The sequence below is a fragment of the Populus trichocarpa genome, chromosome 9, assembly GCF_000002775.5.
Source record: "Populus trichocarpa isolate Nisqually-1 chromosome 9, P.trichocarpa_v4.1, whole genome shotgun sequence".
Lineage (NCBI taxonomy): Eukaryota > Viridiplantae > Streptophyta > Magnoliopsida > Malpighiales > Salicaceae > Populus > Populus trichocarpa.
Window position 1 is genome coordinate 7,710,264 of NC_037293.2, and position 27,999 is coordinate 7,738,262.

The 27,999-nt window shown below is 34.5% G+C and overlaps 3 protein-coding genes and 1 non-coding gene across 6 annotated transcripts; all 4 read left to right on the top strand.

Moving 5' to 3' along the window:
* The first annotated feature begins 822 nt into the window (after positions 1-822).
* On the top strand, positions 823-10,519 carry LOC7469675 (K(+) efflux antiporter 3, chloroplastic). Its single transcript, XM_006379085.3, has 19 exons — positions 823-1,148; positions 1,649-2,038; positions 2,310-2,411; positions 2,924-3,004; positions 3,968-4,069; positions 4,260-4,337; positions 5,303-5,371; positions 5,543-5,593; positions 6,091-6,204; positions 6,294-6,395; positions 6,485-6,619; positions 6,820-7,001; positions 7,091-7,226; positions 7,454-7,522; positions 7,635-7,736; positions 8,259-8,420; positions 9,140-9,229; positions 9,329-9,490; positions 9,940-10,519. Exons 1-19 carry the CDS (start codon positions 1,113-1,115, stop codon positions 10,234-10,236), a joined length of 2,460 nt encoding a protein of 819 aa, XP_006379147.3. The 5' UTR covers positions 823-1,112; the 3' UTR covers positions 10,237-10,519.
* A 1,339-nt stretch (positions 10,520-11,858) lies between these two features.
* On the top strand, positions 11,859-14,869 carry LOC7469674 (disease resistance protein RGA2). The gene is made up of 5 exons (XM_024608773.2): positions 11,859-12,547; positions 12,685-13,074; positions 13,201-13,485; positions 13,797-13,939; positions 14,559-14,869. Exons 1-5 carry the CDS (start codon positions 11,859-11,861, stop codon positions 14,867-14,869), a joined length of 1,818 nt encoding a protein of 605 aa, XP_024464541.1.
* Positions 14,870-15,160: 291 nt separating this feature from the next.
* TRNAE-CUC (transfer RNA glutamic acid (anticodon CUC)) lies at positions 15,161-15,233 on the top strand. Its single transcript has one exon. It is a non-coding gene; the product is annotated as a tRNA-Glu (tRNA).
* Positions 15,234-16,833: 1,600 nt separating this feature from the next.
* On the top strand, positions 16,834-27,993 carry LOC7478769 (probable sphingolipid transporter spinster homolog 2). Of its 3 annotated transcripts, none has more exons than XM_024608948.2 (16): positions 16,834-17,131; positions 17,784-17,915; positions 18,530-18,631; positions 19,549-19,653; positions 19,791-19,884; positions 21,844-21,918; positions 22,117-22,219; positions 22,293-22,358; positions 22,919-22,961; positions 23,130-23,227; positions 23,517-23,593; positions 23,786-23,899; positions 26,643-26,762; positions 26,857-26,985; positions 27,529-27,607; positions 27,678-27,993. In XM_024608948.2, exons 1-16 carry the CDS (start codon positions 16,995-16,997, stop codon positions 27,812-27,814), a joined length of 1,611 nt encoding a protein of 536 aa, XP_024464716.1. In that variant the 5' UTR covers positions 16,834-16,994; the 3' UTR covers positions 27,815-27,993. The 3 variants fall into 3 exon arrangements, with proteins under 3 accessions (XP_024464716.1, XP_006379149.2, XP_024464717.1); XM_006379087.3 differs by having other exon boundaries at positions 16,839-17,131; positions 19,809-19,884; XM_024608949.2 differs by lacking the exons at positions 16,834-17,131; positions 17,784-17,915 and adding an exon at positions 18,091-18,186.
* The last annotated feature ends 6 nt before the right edge of the window (positions 27,994-27,999 follow it).

A 27,999-nucleotide genomic window follows, 5' to 3' on the forward strand; every position in this document is an offset into this window, starting at 1 on the left:
TAACGGTACCCCTTTTACGTGCTTATGAACTTTTTGGAGTATAAAGAGAATGCTGTCATTTTGCCATTGTGCTGCTTCTGTTATGGAGATGACATCGCAGCCATATGTATGATCTCATCTTCTTCCTGCGTGGAAGATGAATAGGGGCTGGGAAGATAAACTATGAATTAACGGTAAAAGTTGTATATTTGCAGTTAAAAAAGTCTCAGCACTGGGTCTTGGGAGTGTGATTGTGCACTTTTTTTTTTTTTATTTATTTAAAGTATTTTTTATTTAGAAATATATTAAAATAATATTTTTTTATTATTTTTTAAAAATTATTTTTAAGATTAGTATAAAATATTAATTTGAAATAAAAAAAAATAATTTTTTTTTTTAAATATTTTTGAAAAGCAAAAATAACTAGTGACATCACTTTTAATCCATACCACTGTTTTCACACTAACAAAAAAAAAATGTTATTAATTAAGCAATTTTCTGTTTAAACAAAGGTGTAACTCGCTTTTTATAAGCATGCTGGGCCGTGTTCTGTGATTTTGTATGACAAAAAATTGCCGTTGAATGACCGCAGGGATGGTCATGTTGTCTCTTCTTTAATAATTTAAAGGAAAAACAAAGCAAACACCCTATAATCCCCGTCGCAATAATTTTTTTTTAAAGAAAATCGGAAATTTCTTCTAATTTTGGCAATAAATAAATAAAATAAAAATAAGTTTCCGGCGCAGATAATCACAGTCAGCATTAGCAATCTGCCAATCCGCCACATGGACAAAAAATTTAATTTTCAGTTAAAAAAAATCCACTTGACAAGATGACAAACCAGAAGTTCTTCTTGGCCACTCGACTTTACGTTCCATTTCCTCTTACCACAAACAAATTTCACTCTCCAAATTCTCTCCTTTTCATTTCTCCAAGTTCCAAAATCAGTGGGATTTGATTAATAAACGTGTGGCCACTTATGGCCTCTCCTTTTAGCCCCTGCCTGTAATTATAAACACAAACACAAGATTACTAGATAACTGGAACTAACAAACAAATGCATTTCAGTTCTTTAGCTAGCTGATCTTCTCCAGCGTTGTGTTCTTAATTAACCCGTGATTCTTATTACTAATATGCTGGAGTCAATCACTTGTTGTCACAGTCCCAAGGTAACAATCTTTTCAATCCTCCCTCCCCCTCCTTTTTAAGCAGTTTCCCATCTTTCTGATTCCTGTTCTTTATTAAGGTTGTTACGTTTAGTAATTGTTATGCTTGAGAACTTTGCTACTTCATTTTCTAACACTAGGACTCCATCAGCTTGTTCATTTCGATCTTTTTATCCATGTTTTGCATAATCGGGTTAGTGCCTATTCGTTTCAAGTTTATTGTTATTAATTTGGTTTTACCCTCTTAATAATTTCTGATTTTAGCCCACATTTTGGAGTTACATTCTTGTTTCTAATCGATTTCTCTTTGTTTATACCACTAAGTTGTGAGAGCCACTTTTTGGTTGCGGTGGGAACTCCACATTCTAACTTGGTTCTATGTTGAAAGTTTTTAAACTGGTTACAATATAGTATATATTGTGCATTTATTCAATATTTTGTAGTATTTGAAGTAAGATAGTTCTTCTGATTGTAATCCATTTCATTTGTTTGCTGATTTGCAGGGGCACAATATTAGAAACAAATCAAGCCCAATCAGGGCATGCTCTCGTCATATATCACATTTTCATGTACATTCTTTTAATGCTAGATTTTTCACAAAGCAGCCAACGCGCATGCCATCATGTGGCTTAAATTACTGGACTAGTCAATTCTCCTTTGTTTCGGGAAATATATTTGAAGGCAAATCTTTGTTAACTTCCAGATTGTGTGGTTCAAGAGGAATGTACATGTCCAGACAGAGATTGGGCCGTTGGGAAAGATCTCGACTATGTGCAGCTGTTGATGTTGGTAGTGCCATAGACGTTATCAATGATTTAGGATTGGATACTTTGACATTCTTAGGTGTGACTGTCGTGGTTGTTCCTGTGTTCAAGACAATTAGAGCTAGTCCTGTAAGATTTAATATTAGCTACAGTTCTAATTACTTTCTTTTCCATTTGATGTACCATTCAACTATTATTGCATCTAAATGCTTTGGATGTATATAGAAAGGGCGACGGAACCTGTATTGTCCATAAGATTAATGCTTGTGTTACTTGGAAGTGTTGATGGTTGCCTAACGCGTAGAAGCATGCATATAGATAATAATGCAGCATGCTTGAAGGTTTTTTGTTTTCTTCTGCTTAAATCCTGCATGATAATGGGGGTTGCTGGCTGTTTCAGATACTCGGTTTCTTCTTTGCTGGGATTGTACTCAATCAGTTTGGATTCATTCGAAATCTTACAGATGTTAAAGTACTGTCTGAATGGGGGATACTTTTCTTGGTAAGATCCGTCATTTAGTTAGCTTAATGTACTATGTTGCTGCTATTTTTCTCCTTCATATGCACTGCTATTTCTGCTGCTGTTATTCTATTTGGAGCTTTTAATCATGGTGCTCTATTATCTGTAACATTGTTTTCGTTATTTGCTCCACTATACATGTGGATAGTAATGGGGGTTGGGGGGGATTAACAATGAAGTTAAGCACAGTTACTATCAATCACCGAAACTGGCATTGTGTATTTGCCAAAACCTCATATACTCTATGGGCTTTCTGGTCTTTTTAGGGGATTTTAGATGACTTCAATAATTAAAAATAGCTTATTCCTTTTTAGCTTTTTGAAGGAAGAAACAAATGCATACATATAATATTGTTTAGTTCTCATTGTAAATGCTTTATCATAGTTGTTCGGACAAGAGCTCATTATTAAGCATCTTCTATGTTAATTTTATGCATTATTATATACTGTATAGATGATACTTGTTCCATTTGGAATACATGTTCCTTTTTTCAGCTGTTTGAGATGGGTTTAGAGCTTTCACTTGCACGTCTAAAGGCACTTGCAAAATATGCCTTTGGCATGGGATTGACTCAGGTATAACATTCAAATCTGTAAGCCAAATTGTCATTGTTCCTTGCACAATTATGGAAAGTAAATTTGATAGCTAGGTTAACTTATGTATTAAGTAGATATACATGATTTTAACTTGTTGGAAAATTGTATTTGACAAGATTTCTAAGAACTTTTCAATATGCAATGCTTTATGTTTTTTTTCCATACTGGTATGTGTTTCTTTATTCAATCATCTGAAGTTTATGTTTTCAATGTTCCGGAGGCAAATACACATGTAAAGGTTTCAGTTAGAACCAGGATAATTGTGGAAAAAAGGGGTGGTACATTTACATGACGCTCAGACTATGTGTGAAAATGGAACCAAGTCCTTTTCACTTCTGGCAAAAATGCATTGCAAGGCTCTGAGCTTCTGGGGGGGTCAAAAGACATTGGGTTTCTCAGTTGGGGTTCTGGAGTCTTATTTAGCCAGGATAAAACTTGAACTGTCCTGAATTTGAAAATAGATATCAGGCTCAAACCACTTTCTGAATATGTTTTTGTATGCTTTAACATTACAATTAGAAATTTCCCTTTAGAATACTGTATCATTCATCTTAATGCATGATGCTTTATGTTCATTTTAAAATAGCTGGTTCTTTTTGGCGGTGTTTGCTCTTTCTTTGAAGATTAAGTTTATAAATTTCATGAAAAATGAATTCGTGTGTCCACATAAAATCTGAAGAAACCATAGGAATGCTTTATTGTGCCAGACAGTTGTCTTCTGAATTTCTTGTCTAGGTGTCAAATAACCCTTGACTTAGCTCCTCTAGAATTAATCTCAGCAATATTTTCTTTATGGCATTTTACAAGTTTAGTTTAATTGCTTTTTTTCCAACTATTGTTTACTTTGCATTGCGCTCTATAACTATATACACTTTTGAGGAATGAAAATGTGACAATTACATTATAACTGCTGGGTGAACCTTTGAATTTATTGCCTTGAAGGTTGTGTTATCAACTCTTGCTTTCACAGCATTTGAACTCCCACCAAATGGTGCTATTGGAACGAAAATTTTGGAGTTCCTTTTTCATTCCAGACCTGATTTGGTGAGTGCTCTTATCTACGTATTCTCAATCCACGTTGCATATGATCACCAAGCAATTCTTTAAGCAAGCCCAAAGCTAAAATCTAGCAGTTCTTTGGTTTGGTGTGTTTCCTCTGTTGTTGTTTATTGAAAGCCTTGTGACTGAAGTTGATAATTTTTGTTTTTTTGGTATTGGTTTGGATGAATTCCAGGTGAACATCAGAAGCATTGACGAGGCTGTTGTTATTGGTGCTGCTCTCTCTCTCTCTTCTTCAGCTTTTGTTCTGCAGGTACTCAAGTTGTAAAATCTAACAATGAGTCGCAGATCATCTGTATAGTCATTTCTATTTCTAATAGTGGAATTTAGGATAACTTTAAATCCTGAAATTATTCATATCCAACCCAAAATGATGGTCTACTTATGTTCTATATTTCGGGCTGTTATAGGGTTTCCAGCATGAAGGCTTTTCATTGAAAGAGAATTAGAGTTATGTGATGCAGGGTTCTGGTTTTGAAAAATTATTAACAACATGGATTAACGAATTTTGGAATGATCACACTACAGAACAACTGATAACAAATTGACGAAGAAAAAGAAGAGAAGGAAATGGGAATGTTTGCAAGTCTTTGCAGGACATTATAGATGATTCAAAGATTTCAAACAAGAGCTATAGGATGGCTCTTGATAGGTTCAAAAGGTGATTAAAGTTTGAGAATAGAAAATATGAAAGGAGTTGATTTGATTGTCATGGTTTTCCTAAACACGCAAATCAGACTGGAAAAGTGAATAAAATTTAAGAAGCTTAGAAGAAGAATGAGAGAAGAATGCTTAAGAAAAAAAGAGTGAAGAGAGATAGAGGAGAAGGGAATTCCTCATCTTGCAAAGCTTTCAAAAGAGGAGTTTGTTACTTGGTCACCTGGGTTCCTTTAGAACCTGTAACTGGATATATGGATGGAGATAGGAGTGTTTAAGTCTGATGGTGAAGAAGATTAGCAGGACCATTCAGTAATAAGTATATTGGTTCTATGGATTCCACATCTCCCTGATATGTTCTTTGAAGTAAAGTATCCCATGGTTTCTTTGAATTATGTCTAGGTCCTCAAAAGTCCTTTTCTAAGAAAAGTTATGAAGAAAAATCAAAATAGAAGATTTCCACTTGATTTGGTTGTTTTTCAATCATATCAACATACATAATATTTATATTAAATAAGATATATTGGATCTCATCCTTGAGCTTATCAGATGTATAAATAGCTTCTTGCAGAAAAGGGTGAGCTTCCTACAAGATTTGGCTCTGCAACTTTGGGAATACTTCTTTTACAGGTACTTTAATTACTCACACCTGGTCTTGTCTGCATGTATACTTGAAATTTCTATTATGTTTTGAATTGATTATGTACACGTGTCTTGCCAAGATTTTCATGCAAGTAGAGACTAAAATTTTGATATTAAAATGATGTTGGAAGTTGGAACCTCATTACTCTCTATTTACAGGACATAGCAGTTGTTCCTCTCTTGGTCATACTTCCTGTGCTAGAGAGCCAGGTATGTCTAGACTTGCTTTTTTCTGTCCTGAAGAACTCTAAATAAATTTCATTTTTTGTTACCAGTAATAATAATTTAGGCTGCGTAAATTAATTTAATGGTATGCTTGTAATCCCACTTTCAAGATACCTGCTCCAAACTCAAAAGGTTTCTGTTTCGCTAGCTTTATTTGTTTGGACAGGATAATGCAGAGCAGATTAGCCAAAGACCAAGACTGTCTAGAACATAGAGTTCAGTGAAAATAATGCTTTTTAATTTCTTATGATCTGGTTGAGATCTGCTAATAATTAACTTAACTTTTCATTGTGGGGACAATTGCTCAGAATCTTTATGTTTCCAGAAAAACATCTTGATTTCAATTTTCCTTTCTCATTTATGTTTAATCAGTGATAATTCCTGAGATATAATCCAGATGCTTCAAGTTATTCATTGACCTTGTGTTCCTTCATCTGTGATATATATATATATATATATATATATATATATATATTTTGCAGAATCTGGTGGAGGAAAGTATTTGGCCAATGCTTGCCCAAGAAAGTTTAAAGGCTTTAGGTGGTCTTGGGTTGCTTTCTCTTGGGGGGAAATACCTTCTAAGGCGAGTGTTTGAGGTATGTGCCCTACTCATTTTATATATTAGATCCAGACATACATAAGGATACATAAAATGTTGTTGCCGACACTAAACTAAGTTATTCAGGTTGTTGCAGAAGCAAGGAGTTCGGAAGCATTTGTTGCTCTCTGCCTGCTAACAGTTGCTGGGACTTCTCTTCTAACTCAGAAGTTGGGCTTTAGTGACACGGTTTAAACCTTTCTTATTGGTGATAGAAAATGGTTGATATTGAGTTTTTGAGTCCATGCAGTTTGATTGACTTTGATTTGATCATGCAGCTGGGAGCATTTTTAGCGGGGGCATTGCTGGCAGAAACAAATTTCCGAACACAGATTGAAGCTGACATAAGGCCATTTAGAGGCTTACTTCTTGGGTTATTTTTTGTGACTACAGGGACTTCAATTGACACGCAGGTTCAATTTTTTCTCACCTACTAATTTCATAAGCAGTTCTGTTATGCAGGATGTTTGAAGCATTGAATACAGACAACTGTATGACATGCTGTTCTTCTTATGGGCATGATATCTTAATTCATCGTTAGTGCCAGAACATTCTGTTCACTGATTGTTTCTTACATTTCCTCTCTGACAAGTCGATTTATCTTCTTGTGCAGCTCCTTTTTCGAGAATGGCCAAATATACTCTCTCTCTTGGCAGGTTTAATCGCCATCAAGACAATGATTATAACAGCAATAGGTCCTCGTGTTGGACTCACCTTGCAAGAAAGTGTAAGGATTGGATTGCTTCTATCTCAAGGAGGTGAATTTGCATTTGTTGTATTCTCTCTAGCTAACAGGTCAGTCAATATTTTATCAATGTGCTACCATGCTATGATAGCATTCTGGATTACTTTCTTCTTTAAAATTTGTATCTTCTTGTAAGCAGTCTGGGAGTGCTACCACTTGAGCTTAACAAGCTGCTCATAATTGTCGTTGTGTTGTCAATGGCATTAACCCCATTGCTTAATGAAGTTGGAAGAAGAGCTGCTGAGTTCATTGAAGACAAGTTTGACACAGAAGATGTAAGTTCAGTCTATTATGAGTATGGTTGTGCTAAGTTCTCATGTTTTGAATATTTGCTAGTACACATCAGATGTGAATTTACCAACTATATGCTTAGATGCTCCAGAATTTTTAAAATCACCTGAACTATTTTAGCTTCAATGCATATTGTTACATTGTATTGATTAATTTATTGATTTTTTGTTACTTCTGCTAATGTGCCTAAAGTTAAATCTGAATATGCTAGAAAGCTGCTGAGGTGAACTTCAATGTTAGAGAACCTATTGTGATTGTTGGATTCGGACAAATGGGTCAGGTACTTTAGTTATTTAGAAGAAAAACAGCAGTTTTTTTTTTTTGGTTTCGAAGAGACGTAACATTTTGACTGCGCTGAAACTGCCCTAATGTTGCCATTTTTGTACATGCAGGTATTGGCCAATTTCTTGTCCGCCCCTTTGGCTTCTGGGATAGATGGCGGCTTTGTAGGGTGGCCTTATGTAGCTTTTGATTTGAATGTTTCTGTTGTCAAGGTCAGGAATTTTTGAGTTTGATTCAAATAATTTGCTTCTACAATCCAAAGTTAATTCTCCAAAAATTTACATAAACTGTTCTGCGTAACTTTGTTTCCACAAACGTGGTTATGAATTAAGTTCAAAATCTTTGAGCTTTCAAGAATTATATTAACTTACACAATCAAGTAAATTGCTGTTGCTTACATATACCATGACCCTTACAGATTTCCAGGTACATAATTGTTGAGAACTAAAACATGAGTCTGATTACAATTAGATCTGTCTTTGAAAAAGGTACACTGCGTGGAGAACTGTTTGGTAGTATTGTTGAGTTTTCCATTTCTAATAGTGAGAAAATGAAAGCATCTCTTAAACTGTGATTGTAGAGAGGATAGAAACTTTTTATCTGCTAATGCCTGATCATCTGCAGACTTTTTTGGCATTAAACCTTTGCAACTTCTCAAGCCATTCTTCTCTTGCTAATAGTTTGTGCTAGGTTATAATGCTCGGTCTTTTAATTTTTCACCATCATATTCACAGGCATCCAGGAAACTTGGTTTTCCAATCCTTTATGGGGATGGTTCACTTCCAGCGGTATTGCAATCTGCTAGTATCTCTTCCCCGAAGGCTTTCATGATCATGTTTACAGGGAGGAGGAGGACAACTGAGGCTGTTCAAAGGCTTCGGCTTGCATTCCCTGTGGTAGTGCTCTCACTCTGAGCGTGTGCATCAAGTGCAATAAGTCAAAATGATATTGCTACCTTATAAAAATGAATGGAGAAGAAAACAAAGGGAAAATGAATATAGTCTAATATGAGTTATCATAATCCTTCCCTCTTTACTGCCATCACAGGCTGCTAATTCTGTAAGAAGCGGATGAAGCTTTAATATTTTTTTTGGGTCCTTTTTTCCTTGTTTAGAAATATGACGTCTTAATTTTGTTATTTGCACAAGATTTCTCCGTGCCAAAAATATTTTCAACCACATTGCCCAATTTATCCTCAATGGAGCTAGGAGGCACTAAGGTTCGTTTGGCATGACTTTGTGGAAAATGACTTTTGATTTTGAGTCATAATTCAACTATGAGTTAAGTTAGTATGTTTGACAAAAATTGACTCAAAGCAACTTTTTTAATGAAAGGAGGTGGTATAAGCAAAATAAAATTTTGACTCAATTTTGTAACAACTTATTTGATTTAAGTCAAAAGTTATTTCTTATCAAACATCTTTGACTTTTCTTCGAGTCAAAAGTAGAAAAACATCTTAAATCAATTTGCAAAAGTCATATCAAAGGGAACCTCAATTTATTTCTTGATTCCACTCTATTTGTTTCATCCATATTTTCTTTTCATTTTTACCCACTTTTCTAATGATATGTTCCTTTTCTTGGCTGAATTGCTATTTTTGGTGCATACTTGGCAGATACCAATTTATGCCAGAGCTCAAGATCTCACCCATCTTTTAGAGCTAAAGAAAGCAGGCGCAACAGATGCTATATTGGAAAATGCGGAGGTAAGAATAAATCAGTTCCCTTTTGGTGGTTTTCACTTCCGAAGGGGTTTCAATAACTGTCACCAATCACCCTAACTATATATACCATATATTGATCAGATGAGCTTACAACTTGGCTCTAAGCTTTTGAAAGACTTTGGCGTCATGTCTGATGATGTGAACTTCTTGAGCCAACTTGTTCGAGAATCCATGGAGTTACAAGCTCAAGAAGCACTCAGCAAAAATGATGCTCGAGAATTTGATATCACGAAACCATTTCAGGTAAATACATACAGGCTAGGAAACCTTACAATTTGACTTGCTGGTCACAAGAATGGCAGGGTATGAGATTTTCTGTACAATACAGTAACGGATTTTTCTTAAAACTGCATTGCAATCTGTTTATTTCCAACTAGTGGCCTTTAATCTAACCAAAACATTGTGACAGCTCACTCTTTGTTTCGGTCCACATGCTTTGTCTCTCTTTCCCTGACTTCCTGTGCACCTGATCTTTCTATTCCATTGGAGATCTTTCTATTTTCTGAATATTCAAAGTTTGTGCCATATTTTATGTATAAATCCCATGCTTGAATATTTCTTAGAAGTTATTCTTTAGTTATTGAGTTGCATTTCATCTTACATGCATTACTCTCGTTGGAATTGCTTTTGAGTACCATTTCCTTGATGCACTTCATGGAACCAACACCGAACTAACTCTTGATACTCTAAAGGTAAGAGTTAGTGACTCAATCGGTGCCCAAGCACCTATTCCATCAACCTCATCTGGATCCAAATCGTTAAGTATAAATCAGACAGATGAAAGTCATGTCTTGAGGTTTCAAGGGGAAGCAGATCAAGCAGCACATGACAGTGAGCTCCAAGAACCAGAGGATTTGCAGGGAAAGGGTGTTTTATACTGTGAGCTAGATGGAGAAAATGGCTTTCCAGTTAGAACTGATGATGCCATGGTGGAGAAAAACGTGTTAGATCCATCAGCACCTTGCATGGCAACTACTGAGGATCCTTAAAACTGTCAGAGATTTTTCACTCCTAAAGAGTATTTTATTTGTTCTTGTGGGCCTCATTATAGCTCTTCTCAATTGTTTTTGTTGCTGAGACTAACGTCAGAGACAGAACAATCTAAACTTAGTCAAAAGGGTAGCTGGATTGGCTGTTTTAATATAATTCTCAGACTCCATCACAAGGTTTCAATTCCTGTAAACCACACCATGTATATTGTTGACATTGATAAACTGATTACCGATGAAAAATGTACTTTGTTTAGATATATAAACATATTGATTTCTTGTATTTCTACCTCTGAAGTTTTTTCGTTAATTTGGGGCCTCAATGAAACAGATTGTAATGCTCTGGGATTTTGATCATATCTAGGATATATGGCCTCAGTATTTGAGCTATTACCATTTAGCGAAAACAATCACCAAAGAGTTCTGGATACTGTGGAACATTTTGTAAACTAGATACCCATTTCTCAAGATAATTCCCTATTATATCCAAATCAAACTGAAACAATATTTTTCTACAGTCAAGTTAGTCCTCGTACGGTGGTGGCGCCAACTGCTACTGATGCAGATCTATTCATAATAGATTAGGGCTGTTGGTGGTGCTCTTGGCTGCGTGGAGGTTGTGGTTGGTGGTGAAGATGTGGGTGGCTGGGGCAAGTTGCCCAAGTTGGATTGGGTATATGGTGGAGAAAGAGTTGAATGCTGATACCACTTGTAACAACTGCAGTGCCTAGTTTAGGAAATTGCTCGTATGCCTTACATTTGCATTGTTTGATAAAATGCTAAAAAGAGGAGTTGTTGAAGGACGGGAGGGCGAGAAATGTGCAATTATAAGGGTACAATGGTGGTGGTTATTGATATTCAAATATATTTTTGTTTTTTCAATTTTTTTAATAAGATTGAGATCGTAAAGTGTAATTTCTGATAAATTTATAAGCGGAGTGTTCGGCGTTGCAGTGATTTTCCCTTTTTCTATTATATTTCATAAATGCTGTCAAACGAAGTTGCCTTGAAAAGTAAAAATTACTTTTGACTTGAAGTTAAGAGGTCTGTGTAGTGATGGCCTCTTGAAAAAGAAAAAAAAAGAAGAAAGAGGGTTCTGATGCGAAGACCTTCAATAAACGGCATGGAACTTGTAGAAGGGTTCATCAATTGATCAAAGACGCAAAGAGTTGACTTTCTTTTCCATGCAATTTTCTTCGTAACAACACTTTTGTGATCCCTCAGCAAGAAATGGCAGACCAAGTTTTGTCCCCAAACCTGCAAGTGATCTTTGACAGATAGCTTCTCCTTTCATAGAAGTGCTTGGTGGTATTTGGGGATTCGAGGACAACCTTAAAAAAGGATGAAGCAATCCTTGTTAATGATTTAAGTTATTCTTGAAGATGCAGAAGAGCAACAAGTGACCCGAAAAGCTGTGAAGATTTGGTTGCCAAAGCTCAGGGATGCAGCTTATGTAACTGAGGACCTACTAGAGCATCTTACTGTGGAAGGCGGGCAGTATCCTGTTCCAATTTCAATCAACGCTTAGAAGGATAGGAAGGCACTTGAAGCTTTGGAAATGACTGCATATGAGGGACTTGGCTTGAATTTGAGAGAGGATATTGTTATTAATAACAAATATAATGCAAGAGAAACTAGCTCTTTCACCGTTGGAATGGAAGTTTATGGAAGAGAGGAAGATTGTACAACAGTTATTATCTTGTGAAGCTACCCAGGAAGGATATCCAACAGTTATTCCAAAAACCAGTATTGGGGGCATTGGCAAGACAAGTCGTGCTCGATTGGCATATAATGATGAGAGGGTAACACAGCACTTCGATGTTAAAATTTGGGTGTTCGTGTCTGAAATTTTTTATGCAAAGATGATCACGAAGACAGTTACAGAGTCTGCTACAAAGAAAATATGCAAAAAAGAGATGGATGCGCTTCAGTCCAAGCTGTGGGGTTTGTTGCATAGAAAGAGATACCTCATTGTGCTAGATGATGCTTGGAGTAAGGATCACATTGAGTGGGGCAAGCTAAGGCCTTTGTTGAGAGGGGGTCTTGCTGGAAGTACACTCATCATCACTTCTCGTAGTAAAAAAGTCGCTATGATGATGGACTCCCCAATCTTCCCTTACCATTTGAAGGGTTTGGATGAAGATGATTGCTGTGCTTTGTTCAGGCAACGGGCTTTTCGGAGAGGAGAAGAAGAGCAGGATCCAAATCTTTTGCCAATAGGAAAGCAGATTGCCAGAAAATTTGGAGGGCTGCCACTAGCTGCAAAAACTTTGGGAAGCTTGACGCGCTTCGAAAGAGAGGATAGAGAGTGGTTATTAGTGGAAAATAGTGAACTTTGGAGTTTAAATGTAAACCATGGTGGAATTTTACCTTCCCTGATGCTAAGTTATTATCATCTACCAATACACCTCAAACATTGCTTTGCTTTCTGCTCAATATTTCCAAAAGCTTACGAAATCAAGGAGAAGTTAATTCATCTATGGATGGCAGAGGGATTTCTACAAGAGGGGTCAAACCACCAGAAGATATTGGCAATGAGTACTTCAAGGATTTGTTGTGGATGGTTTTCTTTCAAGATGCAGAAAAATATGATGATGGCAACATGAATTGCTACAAAATGCATGATATCATTCATGATCTTGCACGATATGTTTCAGGGGAAGAATTTATGATAGTGGAGCATGATCTTCTACCATTTGGCCTGGTCCAAACTTGCCACTCATGTAGCGTAGGTGAAGTTGGATCATTTACAGTTCCAGAAGCATTGTATGAGGCAGAACAACTGCGGACACTCTTATTGGTAGGGGTGGAGGGCTTGAAAGACATTCCCTTCAAACTGTTTTCGAGTTTCAAATACTTGCGCGTGCTAGATCTGAACAGTTGTGGCTTAGCAAGTCTGGATAAATCTCTATAGGTAGCTTGCTGTGTTTTAAGTAACTTGACCTGTCTTAATACACTTAACAGAGTTTTTCCACCAAGCGTAGAGAGGCTTCGTCATTTGCAAACTTTGAACCTGTATGGCTGCACTGGTCTTGCACAATTGCCTGACTTGACAACAATGGCTGATCTTCGCCATCTTATTTTAACTGGACGTGACTGTTTACCCTTGATTCCTTTCAGTATCAGAAAGTTGCATCTACTTCAGGCATTGCCAAAATATTTTGTACATAGGGATTACAACTGCACCCGCCACTTGGCACATTTAGATCTCTGCGGTGATTTGAAGATTAGCACTTGCAGAATGCGAATGTATTCGAAGCACAATTAGCTAATTTGTGCATGAAAAAAAAACTGGAGACACTGGAACCACACTGAGGACACACTAGTGCTCGAGGAAGGAGTGGTGTCACAAGCCCTGCACAACAGTGTGAACAAGATGCTTATGTGGCAGCAGGAATTCTCAAAGCCTTGCAACCTCATCAAAATCTAAAAAAGGTACTTATAAAAGGTTATCCTGGAACCAAATTTCCACGTAGCCTGCATTCTTTGCAAACTCTAAATATGCGTGGTTGCTGTAATCTTGAGCGGTTGCCAAATTTGTCTCAAATGTTTCATCTTAGACATCTTATTCTAACTGGGTGTGAAGCATTAACATCAATTCCATTTAATATTGAAGAGTTGCCTCAGCTTCAAACATTGCCAACGTTTATTGTAGACGGCTACTATAACGGCATCCAGCATTTGGAACATGTAAATCTTCACGGTGAGTTGAAAATTAAACACTTGCAGAATGTTTGGAATGCACATGTAGCGTCATCAGCTAGTTTGAGGAATAAGGAAACCTTGAGTTGTTGGGACTGCATTGGGAAGAGAGAGATAATCGAGAAGAATGTAACGACAACCTGATGTCCATTCTTGAAGCCCTGCAACCTCATCAAAATGTTAAACAACTAGTTATAGAAGGTTATCCTGGAACCAACTTCCAAATTGGATGCTTCCAAATTTGACAGTGATTAGTTTGACTAACTGTAGAAAATGTGAGCGTCTTCCCGCCCTTGGGAATCTTACGTTACTTAAGACACTCTCTCTTTGTGGAATGGATGGCTTGAAGTGATTTGGTCCGGAGTTCTATGGTGAGGAAATTCTCAGACCATTTCCATCACTTGAAGAACTAAGCTTGAGAGGCTTTCCAAACCTGAAAGAATGGTCAACTGCAAATGATGGAGATGCATTCTCTAAATTGAGGAAACTGATTGTTGACAACTGTCCCATATTAATTAATATGCCACGGTTTCCGTCTCTTCAACATTTGGAGCTACGGAATTGCAACCAAGCAATGTTGTCAATTGCAAATTTCACTTCCTTATTGACCCTTGCTATAGAAAGAATCCCAGAAATTCACTCTATCTCAGGAAGTTTTCTTGCTGGAAACACGTTTCTGACATCTCTGGAGATCATCTCTTGCCCCAAACTCATTTTGATTCCATCAGAGCTGGGGAGCCTCACAGCTTTAAAATCCTTGACAATTCGATGGTGTGAAGAGCTTATGTCTCTGCCGCAAAGTTTGCAGAACCCCAATGCTTTAGAGTCATTGGAGATTAGTGAATGCTATAGCATGGCCTCTTTAGCAGACAATGGGCCGGCTTCAAGGTTTAAGTTCGCTGCGGACTTTATCCATCGAAAACTGCAATAGTTTGACTTCTGTATCTTCAAGTTAGGAGCACCTCACTTCCCTTGAGCATTTAACTATTATGTATTGCCCGAGTCTTGGTTCTTTGCCTGACGGTTTGCTACACCTCTTTGCCCTGCGAAGTTTGACCATCTTAAGCTGTCCTCAACTTTTATCTCTACCAGAGGAGCTTAAATAGGTCACATACTGTATTTGTACCTTAGAAGCTCAAACGATGTTTTCAATTATCCATAGTGCTTGATATAGAACAGTATAAATTGTATGAATTGAAAACAGAGGATAATTCGCCACTAATCCGTTGTAGTCTAGTTGGTTAGGATACTCGGCTCTCACCCGAGAGACCCGGGTTCAAGTCCCGGCAACGGAAACGTTTTCCTTTTTTTCCCCAATTAGATCCAGAGAAACAATTTTCAGTTGGATCCTCGTTCTATCAAAATTCCTCAATTGAGTCCTTTCATCCTGTTATGGTATGTTCGATGGAAGCTCTTAACAACTTTAATGGGTTTGGATTAGAGGATCTGATTGGGAATCTAATTAAGAAAAAAACTTCTTTGAGAACCTAAGTGAGAATTGCTGTATAACTTTAGAAGGGAGAGAAGTCTTGAGTTGGAATTTCATCTGTTAATTCATTATGTATGTGAATTTAATAGCATAATCTCTTAGAGACCGGTTCCTATTCCTTGAATGCGAGATTAGTTCATGGATGTAAGTTTAATTTTAATTAAGTAAAATAAATCGAAACTGATTATGATAAAAAAAAAAAACAAAATTAAATATCATTGTTTTGTAAATTCCACGTATAAAAAAGTATACATGCAATAGTTCTCTGTCTATATAATAGAGTGTGTTTTTGTTTTATTTTTTTCACAACATTAAAGTATAATCGGCTTATTTTTTTTTATTAAATTCACGTTTGATCCGATCCATTTTTAAAAAGGTTTTGTTTATTAAAATTATGTTTAGGAATACAGTTAAAACTATATTTTAAAAAAAAAATTAAAATTTTTTATTTTTTATTTTTTAAATTATTTTAATGTAATGATATTAAAAAAAAAATTAAAAATATATTTTAAAATAAAAAATATTTTAAAATACAATCATTATACAGTTATATACAGCCAGATTTCCTTCCTTTGTTATCGGGATTGCGCAAATATCGTCAACAGGATCTTAACTTCCATACCAAAAAAAACATTATATTCTTTGAGTCCCTATTTAATTCCCATCGTCTAAATGCAGCCACACCATAACTTTCATTAAATCATAATCATTCTCCCCTATTTATTACTTGTCAACATCTCTCGCAACGAAATAGCCATGGTACAGGAAAAAGCAGACACAGATGATCCCAACCCAAACTCCAAAAAAGCGAGAAATAAACAGATTCCGGATTCTTTTTCGATTTAACAGGAAAAAAATTATTTTCTATCGTTCGAAGCCAAAGCCTCATTGTAATTGCGGTGAGTGAAGAAAAAAACTGAAAAAATAATTAAATTAAAAAAATATAAATAAAAAAAATAATTAAATTAATTAAAATTTTAAAAAAACCAACCAATTTGGTTTTGATTTTATAAGTATGAAACCAAAAAAACCAAATCGAACCTAAACTAAAAAACCTAGAAAAAACCGAGTCAAACTAGAAAAATCGAGCCAAATTGGTTTTTGTCCTAAAAAACTAAAACTGGTTAATTTAAACTAATTTTGGTTTTTGTTTTAAAAAAATTTTATTTAATTTTTTATTTAATAAAAATTAAATCAAATAAAAAATCATCGCATTAGCTATTACGTAGAGAGCAAAGGCAACTTCATTTACCAGAAGCCCAATAGGAGAAAGAAAACACAGCCTGTATCGAGCTTTGACAGAAAGAATTTTAGAGTGAGAGGGTCACGGGGATTAAAGTAAACTCTCCCTCTTTACTTTTTTTTTTTTTCCTTAGGTTTTCTTGGCACGAAAAAAAGATTTCGTGTTAAGGAACAAAAACGTTGGCAGCCTGGCAGGGGAGGTAATTTCATCGAACTTTTAGGTCAATTATCAACTGAGTGCGTTCGTGTTCTAGTCCTTGTCGGGAAAAACAAAACTTGCGTTGCGTGCCATTCAGCTTCACCTTATTATATTAGTATTAGTTTTATGGCACAAGAAGATGAAGTCAAAGGAGCAAAAGTGTCATCCGAGGAAAACCCAAACCCATCAACAGTGGTCATAGAGATGGCAAGAAGTTCTACTGCATTATCACCTCCTGCCCCTTCATGGTTCACTCCAAAAAGGTATTTTTTTGTGGGTTTTGAACGTTGAGGCCTGAACAGGCATTTTTAGTTTCGGTTTTTGGTTCTGGGTTCTGGGTTTTCTTGGCTATTTAGAATAAGATTAAAAAAACCTCTTCTTTTTAGGTACAAATATATACATCCATATTTTGGATGCATGAATGAATGATGGAATATTTTGGGCTTTAAAGACTGATTTTGAGGTTTTTGTGATAGTATTGCTTTTTTGGATATTCAATTGGATTAGGGTTTTCTGGTTGTTAAGGTGATGTCTATTGAGGTTTTTCATACATCACGAGGAAAATATTGGCAAATTATGCAATTTAATACCATCATTTCTTTTTTTTTTTTTTTTCCGGGAAAGTCTTGCTAAAAATCCAAGGCAGCTATTGATTTCCCCCCTTTTGTCTTAGCTATTAATATGTTAATGTCCCATGGCTATTTCTTTTCTGTCCCGTCCTCCCCCCTGACAGGTTACTGGTTTGAGGGCATTGCTATTTGATTGTGGTTTTTAACCTAATTCTGTGTGATCGTCCCAAGATTGGGGGAAACTTGATCCAGGATATATTGCAAATTTTGTTAACCATATCTGAAGTTTTGTGCTTTCTAGTTGCTACAATAGACCTAGTAAACTCTGCAACCTTTGTGCTTGCAGGCTGCTAGTTATCTTTTGTGTGATCAACTTGATCAATTATGTGGATAGAGGAGCCATTGCAAGCAATGGTGTCAATGGGAGTCGTAGAACCTGCTCAAAAAGTGGTACATGCACATTCGGCAGTGGAATACAGTAAGATTTACTGGGACACTTTCATTCGAGCCCGATATAAGATTTGTTTTTGAAGGAATATGGTAATGGGCTAGTGGCCACTATTTCCTTCATTGTTCTTAGGGGAAGAAATGCTAATTTTACATATCTGCTAATTTTCAATTTTAAATTTGCTCTCTAATAGAAACAGGGTGGACATTGTAGGTTTTCTTAAAATGTTAGCATTCCATTATTTTTTGCTTCAATAAAGAAAGTGGTTGTCCTTTCCCCCCCAAAGTAAAGATCCTTTAAGGTAACACATGTGTAAGCATCTTATAACTATATTTGCATTTTGTGTAGAACCATTAAGGTAAAAGTATTAGTAACAGGACAAGTATGGCTAAATTTGTTCCTTGTTAACCTGCAAGATGAAAATTTTAGAGACTGAGAAACTAGATTCTAAATCGTGTCCTTTCACTCCTGCTGTCAAGTGGCTGAGGTGTCAAACTGCAATACATTCTGCTTTATTGCTTAAATACAACGTATTTGTTCTTACCTAACCTGGAGCTTACAGTTGATGAGATATAGCAAGCGTAGCTACTATTTTGCAGGAAAAAAATACATTCTGAATAATTCTGGTTCATTTGTTTTCACAGGGGGGATTTTAACCTGAGCAATTTCGAAGATGGAGTTTTGTCCTCAGCTTTCATGGTTGGACTTCTCGTGGCTTGCCCAATATTTGCATCATTAGCAAAGAGGTAATGAGCTTCCAGTTCTTTCATCTTAACTTCTGATGAATTGCTATTGTTGCAAGTGAGTTTTTATAGACATAATGCTAGGGAGATGGATGGGGCAGAAAAGAAATAGCCATTAAAGGTTGCTAAATTTTAAACAAAAATGTGATCAATTATTGGAGAGAGTAACATTTAATTGAAATGATAACCATAAAAATCATGTCCGTGAGTAAAATGCACGTAAGGATACGCTTTTGGTTCTAAAATGCTGATGATAGGTTCTGAATGGCAGTTAGGAAAAGCAATCATCATACCATGGGACGTACAAGTTAGGAATAGTATCCCTATTGTTCAATGTTCATAAGCACCAATGCCTATGAGGCGACAATTATGCAATGTTTAACCTTTCTCATTTAATGAAGGTGTCTTCCCTGGTAGTTTTGTGTACAAGTCCAGAATGTTATATGTAGATTTCGTGAAAGAGTTGTATCAAGAAATATTGCAACAAAAGTTGTTTGTCAGGTTGTAAGTGCATGTTTCATTTAAGTTGGTAAATTTTGTTTTGCCAAAAATATCTTTTTCGTCAATTGAAGGATCTCCCAACAGTCATCTCCTTAGAACTAGATATGCATAAAACACACAAAAATAAGTTCCTCTAGGGCTTCAATGGGTTTGGAACTATCATTTGTGGCACCAAAGTACCAGTTTAGCCAAGTAGGTAGTGTGTGTAGTTCAGTTGTCTTGTTTCTTGATAAGATGTAATGGAGAAATTTCCTTGCATTTATGCAGCGCTGTTTTAATGGCAATCACACAGAACTAAAGTAAAGAATATTTGACTTCTTTTTCTCTCTAATAATTTTTGGCACAGAAGTTAGATTATGATTTAATTCTCATGGATTTACTTTTTGATTGAGTCCTTATGCATGCATGAAAAATTGCAGCGTCAACCCATTTAGGCTCATTGGAGTTGGATTATCAGTATGGACAGTTGCAGTAGTTGGGTGTGGTTTTTCATTTAATTTCTGGACCATTACAATTTGCCGCATGTAAGTACATTATCTATCTTGTGCTCTTCTTTGTATTGTTTCACTAAACAATTAAGCAATTTTTTTTTCTGTCCTTTGGTAAGGAAATAAAGGTTTTTGCATATGTCAATAATAAGCTGTTATATGATGCACACTAGTTCTGATTGTTTTTCTAGGCTAGTCGGTGTCGGAGAGGCTTCATTTATAAGTCTGGCAGCCCCATTTATCGATGATAATGCCCCTGTTGCTAAGGTTTTGTTTCCTTTCATTTGATCATGCCAAATTTGTTTGATTGGTGTTTATTTTTATTTGTATTAATTTCATCTGCTGAATTGTTATCTAAAATGTCTGAGCTCGATCTGTTATACATATATGCTGGAAAACTGTGACTTTGCTAGTGTTGTCATGTCTTCTAATTTTGTTAGACGCTAGCAAGAAGTTGGTACATTCTTGGGTCCACTTATAAAATATGTTTTAATTTTTTTTTTGCCAACTCTCATTATAATTGAAATTAACTAAAATTAAGTTCAACAAGAAGTAAATAGAATACCTTAATTTTATTATACATGAGGCTGTGAAGTCAGGTCACTTTTGGCAAAGGACATGTCAAAAGCAGTGCTTTGAGTTTTTCTTTATTTGTGTTTGCATGGGCACAAAAGTATTTGTTAAATTATGAATTCTATGTTGATAGATTATTGGTTATTCAAACTTTTATTATAATGCCTTCTTAAAAAAATTATTGATGTGTGTTTTGTGGACATTAAATAATTTTTAAATTATATATGTTAAGTTTATTAGGTTAGGCCCTTTAACATTTGTGGAGGTAGTTGAGTAAGAAAAATTTTATAGTGCTCAAGGAGTAATTAGTGACATCTTATTAATTACATCCTAAGCTCATCTTGAAGAAAGAGACAGACACACAAAGGAAAGAGAAAATGAAACTCATGGCCCATCAAAAGCGATTAGAATAACCCTACCTAAGATATCTCTCTTGTACTTGTATCTATTTTTTTTTAAAGTGGATCAAAGGACTAGCTAATAAGATGTCACTAGTTACTTCTTCAACACCATAAAATTTCTCATTGAGTGGTGAATTGTGATAAAAAGTTTTTAGTGTTAGCTTGTTTTTCAATATTTAACAAGTACAAAATTAAAAGGAATTGAAATTAAGTTTGACAAATTTTGATTTTGTACAAAAGGATTGAATGAATAGCACATTAGATCGATAAATCATAAATTACAAAATTGATGGCAGTAAAAGGTTTTTTATTCTTTGGTTACTTGTATTTTAGGAGAACTATCTTTAAAAAAATTACTGCCTTAATATCTTATCCAAATTTTTGTACACATTGTTTCACTAAAAATATATTTTATTGAATATTTATTGTTATTAATAGGTTTCATTTTACTTGTAATTGTGACATATTTATATATTTCTTTCAATATTTTATTGTATCAAATTTAAACCCAAACTCAAAATAAGTAGTTCAATAATTTTGGATTGTAAAATAGAATTTCAATATAATTACTTGTAAGTGAAAAAGGGAAAAAATCAAAATAAATATTTTTTTATAAGGTTTTATTAGGAAAATTATGAATAAAAATAATTTTGGAAAATTAGAAAAAAATGAATAAAACTAAAAAAGGGCTAGCCAGGGAACCAAATCCTTGCACTTAGGCTTGGTCCCTCAAACCCAGTTTTCTCGATGTTTTTTCCGTCTAAACACCTCTAAAACATTCTAGCAACCTCTACGAATTCATTTTCACCCTAAACAGCTCATGAAAAACCCATAAATAAACCAGATCAAATTAAAAACATAATTATTTATCCAGCTTCCAATCTTTTCTTTCCGGACTTAACACCACCTTCAACAAATACCCTCATCAAACTGAATACATTTGACACCAAGATTATCAGATCCCATGTCCAAAATTGGTTCTCTCGTCTATCTCCTCCCCTCTCTCTCTCTCAACCAATGGAGCCAGGGAGCAAAACGTGATGCAAATAAAATATAGGGATTGGAACATAGAAGACTCAAAAAATATTGGGACTGGAATGAAAATAACACTTAAAACTAACATTTAAATATCCTCTCGCAACAGTGGAAGTGGGTTTTGTTTTATTGTTATGTATGATGTATAATATATTTCTTTTTTGTGCTCTTATATTTCATCAACTTTCATCTGCTCTAACCCTGTTGTTTGTGTCAGAAAACCTTATGGCTTGGAATATTTTACATGTGTATACCAACTGGATATGCTCTTGGCTATGTATATGGTGGATTGGTAAGCTTGTTATACGATTGTCAAGGTCCTTTTCGTCAAAGAAAATCTTGCTTACATATGTAGAATAATATTATAATTACTGTCTGAGAAAGGACCAGCTCTTAGTATATTTTAAAAATTTACAGCATATGTCATCTCCTTTACAACTGTTAACACTTGCGGCTACTAAATAACATTTGTCTTTTTATTCTTAAATAGATTGGTGGTCATTTCAATTGGCGTTTCGCTTTCTATGGAGAGGCAATTTTGATGCTTCCATTTGCTGTTTTAGGTTTTGTTATGAAACCTTTGCAGTTGAAAGGTGAAAGCTTGTTACATCTTGGTTTTTTGAGCTAAAGACAATTCCAGCTGTTCCTAAACAGTTACTGATACAGGTTTTGCTCCTGCTGAATCTAAAAAAGCGCTGACATCCATAGAGACTGCTGTCTTGGAAGTTCAAGGTGCTGTGTGTAATGATAATATGGAATCTCATTATTTTGTAAAATCTATATGTTCTCTAATTATGAATAGATGAATAAATAAGTCAAAATTTGAAGAGAAGCCATCTCCTCTGCTCACTTCCACTTGATTCCTTGAACTCTCACATGAAAATAGTGAATCTAATGAAATGCAATTGAATGAGGTTTCTGAATACTTGCTCGAGATCGACAACCATGGATTCAGAAAGGAAGAACAGAATAGATGAAAATCTGTCCAGTGATGTTCAAAAAGGAATAATAGGATGTATGGAAATTTCTAAGTTTTGTATCCCCTTAGGCATCCAAGTACAGCCGTATACTTGACTATCTAAAGTTGCATGGCAGAAGTTCAAGAGGACTGATATATCATTATTTCTTTTTGAAGGCCTTTTCTTTTGGAATTTTTTTACTACAATCAACTTACTGTTATAAGAAGTTGGCTACATCAGCAAAATGTGCCTCTGTATTCTGTTATTTAGTTTCCTATAAATAAAAGATTTTTTTCTCATTTTCCATTGACTGGGTTTACATGTTGAACACAGATGCGGGCGTTTCTGTTGTCAAAGGCTCAATGAAATCTTCCAAGTGAGCTTAATTGTCCTTAGCTTATGACATGTGTTGTATAGATAGCATATTGTAATAGATATATTGCTTATGTTTTTGATTTAAATTTGGTTATACACCATTATGCGTGTGCATGCACACTCAGAGTTGGGATATGTTGGTGATTTATTGGATTTAAATTTGTTGCAGGTCAAATTGTGCATTCATTGATTTGAAGCAATTCTCTAGATTTATGATAGACGTGAAAGTGCTTTTGCTTGAGAAGGTTTATGTAGTGAATGTTTTAGGTACTCTTTCTCACACTACTTTATGTTAACCACCAACATTTCAGCTTGTCTTTTCTTTATGCAGACCACAATATCAAGGTTAAAACTAATTTCATGTGCTCTTAGCTGTCTTTTCTGGTCTTATTTAGTTCAATGATTGCCTTGATAATCCAACTGTCACCTAGTTTCTGGAATTTGCTCTTTATGAGTTTTTTCCAGAACATCTGCAATTTTACCATCTCTGAAATCATGCTGCTTTGCTACATCTCTGCAAACTGATTTCCTGAACTGTACCTGACTTTTTTGTTAGGTTACATAGCATACAATTTCGTCATTGGTGCATATTCATATTGGGGGCCTAAAGCGGGTTATAACATTTATAATATGGTAAGCTCCAGATTTGATGTGGCTATGACACCAAGTATAAAAGCAATGATAGCACTTACCAATGCCTTAAATTCTTTTTTTCCTTCAACTTGCATTACCTTCATAGTAAAGGCTTTTGAAACTAAACTATCAGAAAAAGTTGAGAGTGAGAGTTTATAATCTATTCTATTTGAAATCATGGTCTTTTTGCAGAGCAATGCAGATATGATATTTGGAGGGGTTACCATAGTCTGTGGTATAGTTGGCACAATAGGAGGGGGTTATGTTCTGGATCTCATCAATTCCACAATTTCCAATGCTTTTAAGGTATGTGTTCTTGCATATAAAAGGAATTTTCAAAGATTAGAGCCTTGGGCAATTTTCTTACAACTTGAGCTGCTATGCTGAAAATTATGGAATATTCACTGTTTTGTCTTATTATAAAGAAGCTTAAACTAAATATGGTGTCACTGTATCTAAGCCCCTACAACAACTTCGTTTTAGGCTTTTTTTGCTTTGAAACGAAGATATTTTGCCAAAAATTATAAGTGATTTTTTGGAAATCAACTACTTTTTTTTGAACTTCAATCATAAGTTAAAAGATTGTATGAAATGGTCCCTGAACTTAATTTGTATTACAATAAGGTTCCTGAATATTGAGAGAGGAGAGAAGGCAAGAGAGAGTAAGGTTTGGTTTCTGGATTTCTAGGATGCATTAGAATGTGTTTTAAGATTCAAAATAGGTTCTTACATGTATTTAGGATGATTCTAAAGTGCTTTTATCCGGCTAAAAAATGGATGTTGGAGGTTGGAGTTTTAGTGGTGGCCGGCACATGACGCCTCGCTTGCAAACAACTAATTGTCTGGTTTTTTTATTTGAATTTTTTTTAAAGATGAGAAAGCTTGGGCCTGCTATGCACTTGACCCACCTTTGTTCTTTTTTTTCTTTCATTTCCTTTTATTTTTTTCAATATTTGTTTTTCTATTATTTGCTCGATATCAATTCTCACTAAATAATTTGTGTTTTTTTTTTTCATACAACCTCATGAAAAAAATAATGATTATTTTCCATGAATTTGATGTTTTTATTATTATTTATTCAAAATTAGTATAACAAATAATCATTGTTGTAAAAAATAATTATTCTTCATGCAACCAATACTAATGATTAATTGTTAAATTGTTTTGACGATAATAAAAGTTATATAATTGATAATTAATAAATTTAAGATCATATAACAAATGTTTTATTCTTTGAAAAAAAATTAGCACTGACCATAGATTAACATTTCGAAAAAGAAATAAATAATAAGGATTTTATATTTTTTTTTACTTTTCTTTTTTCATTATTTATTATTTTCTCAAAATGTTCCACAAATAGTTAATGATTATTTTTGTATTTTTCATACAACCTCACAAAAAATATTATTATTTCAAAATTAGTATAAAAATATTCATTATTATAAAAAATAATGATTCTTCATGCAACCTCATAAAAAAATGATTAAATACCAATTTTTTTACAATACTTATTATCGCTATAATTGATAATTGATTAATCTAAGATGCATATTTTAAAAAAATCAATGATAATTAACACTAAATATAACATCAATCTTTTTTTTTTTTTAAATATCAGCATTAATTGTAGATTAACACATAGAGGAAGAACAGGTCTAAGTAATAAAGATTTGATAATTTATAATTTATCATCTTTTAGTTTATATTATATTTGGCTAATTATGCATCACTTCAAAATTAATAATGATTCTTTGATATATGTTAAAAAAAATTTGATATTCTGAATTTTGTTGATGCAGAATTAAAAAAAAAAGTAACTATCAAGGAGAGAATAATGAGATTTTCTTAATCAATAGTTATGGACTCAATGATTAAGATTAACCACCCTTTCAACATAGATTGTTCAAGCAACATTTCTTGTCAATTCTTGTCTTTTTCTGATTATTGATTCATTTAATTAGGTTTTATCAGGCGATATAGATAATTGATTGCATGTTTTTTTTTTCATTTATTAAAATAAATATATTCGTAATTTATATTTAAACTCAAAAATAAAAACATGTGATATTAAATATTACAAAATACATATTCAATTAAAAAAATTCCACAATTAATGTTAATTTATTTTAATTTCATTGACTTAAATTTTTAAATTAATTAAAATATTAAATAGATTTTATAAACTTGCCCGCGACAACACATGGGTACTCATAGTCCGTTTGGGAACGCGGTTTTTTTTTTTTGCTAATTTTTTTTTATGTTTTCAAATGGTTTTAATATACTGATCTCAAAAATGATTTTTAAAAAAATAAAAAAACATCATTTTGATGCATTTCTATGCGAAAAGTACTTTGAACCGCAACCGCTACCACAATTCCAAACAGGTCATATAGTTTAATTGCTAAATGGTGTTCTACATCTCTTCAGTTTTTCTTTATATCTTTTCTAGCGAACTCCTTTTCTCACCTTATCCCTCTTCTTCATCTAGTATTTTCAATATCCATAATTTTAATTGGATGGTCATAAATGATATTCAGGAGAACAAATATGTCAGTATTTTATACCTGATTGAAGCGGTAGCATAAGCTTGCTTCTCAATCTCAAATTTAAATTCTTCTCGTGGGTCCACTGAACAGCTTGCTTTACTTGTGAGGCTGTCTCTGACCTTTAGGAGATGGTTGAGGTTGGATTGTAGTCCTTAGAGTTGGCTTATGAATTTGCTAGACTGGTCAGCTGAGCTGTCATCTGGCTTACTGTATGGCTTGAACAGTTCTAACTAGTAAGCCAAGATTTTTGGTTTCAGAAACATACTCTTTTACAGGAACTTGTTTAGCTTTAATTTGACTTTACCATGATAATTTCTGCTATTTCAAATACCTCACAAGAAGGGTGACTGTATCGAAAGGTTAGGTTCAATGGCTTTTTGCATAAAATGATTCAGCGTTTCTAATTTGGTATATTGAATTGCAGAATTTTCTAAATGGCTTTGGGCTATTTGAATATTCCCTTGAATTAGCTTTTGTCTCTAAAATTGTTGAACTCGTTGCAGCTTCTTTCAGCAGTAACATTTGTTGGGGCAATATTTTGCTTCAGTGCCTTCTGTTTTAAGAACATGTATGCCTTCCTTGCTTTTTTCGCTATTGGTGAACTACTTGTCTTTGCAACTCAGGTATTAAAATTTGCTATTAGCATCTGTTACACTTTTAGCATTTATAGAGCACGTTTTTTTTTTCTCTCTACTAAATATTTGTGTTTATTTTCAGGCTCCTGTAAATTATGTATGTCTTCATTGTGTTAAACCAAGTTTGAGACCAATATCTATGGCTATGTCCACCGTTGCAATTCACATCTTTGGAGATGTGCCTTCCTCACCACTTGTTGGTGTTCTCCAGGTTTGCCTTCATAGCTTTCATAGCATGCCTTAGCTGAACTTTTGTTTTTTGTTCAGAAAAAAAATAAAACTCCTGTTTTTTCTTCAAAAATGAGGCATGAATCTTAAAGAAAAAGGGAGGCATAATCTTATTTCTTTCCTGTGCATATTTTCAAAGTACAGAATAATTCATTAACAGAAGAATGGCAATAAAGATAACATAAGTGAATAGAATTATGTATCATCTGCAGTATTCTGAATATGTTTGGCAGAATGTCATGCAGACCTATAAAGGTCACAGATGGATTTTGTGTGGAGTGGTCTTCCTTCATAAATTGGATCTATGAGGCTGTTTTATTTCGGAACTAAACAGAGAGAGAGAGAGTTCATTTGAATTTTTAGGTTAACCAACTATCAGGGTATCACCTGATGATCACAGTATATGTCTTCTCCACTTCAACTGATAAAGTTTACACATCCACATTTTTAAGAGTAGATTGATATTTTTCTCTTATGCGTGCATAGGCAATTATTCAAGTTCCTCTACTGTGGATATATGTTTCAGGATCATATTGACAACTGGAGGAAGACTGCTCTTATTCTGACGTCCATTTTGTTTCCAGCAGCTGTGATATGGTTTATAGGTAATTTTTCGTAGTTATTCCTCAGTTGTATAGCATAATTATATTTGATTCATCATTTGCTCTATGGCAGGTATATTTCTACACGGTGTGGATAGATTTGATGAAGAAAGTGAGCATCCTCAAGTGACTACAGCTGACAGGTCTAACACAATGCCTTTGCTTGATGGGAAGGCAGCAGGAGCAGCAGAAACTTTGGCAGAACCATAAAGTTTTCACCGGAATTGTATATAGCATTCGATTGTTTTCTGCACAATTTTAGGGCATGTCCACTCGCAAGCCCAAGTTTTTCTGGTGTATAAAATCTTCCTACAGCGGATTGGAATTCATTATCAGCTACATTTTGTCATGTGTTTTTCCTTAATAAATTTATCCAAGTTATTCCGTAATTTTGC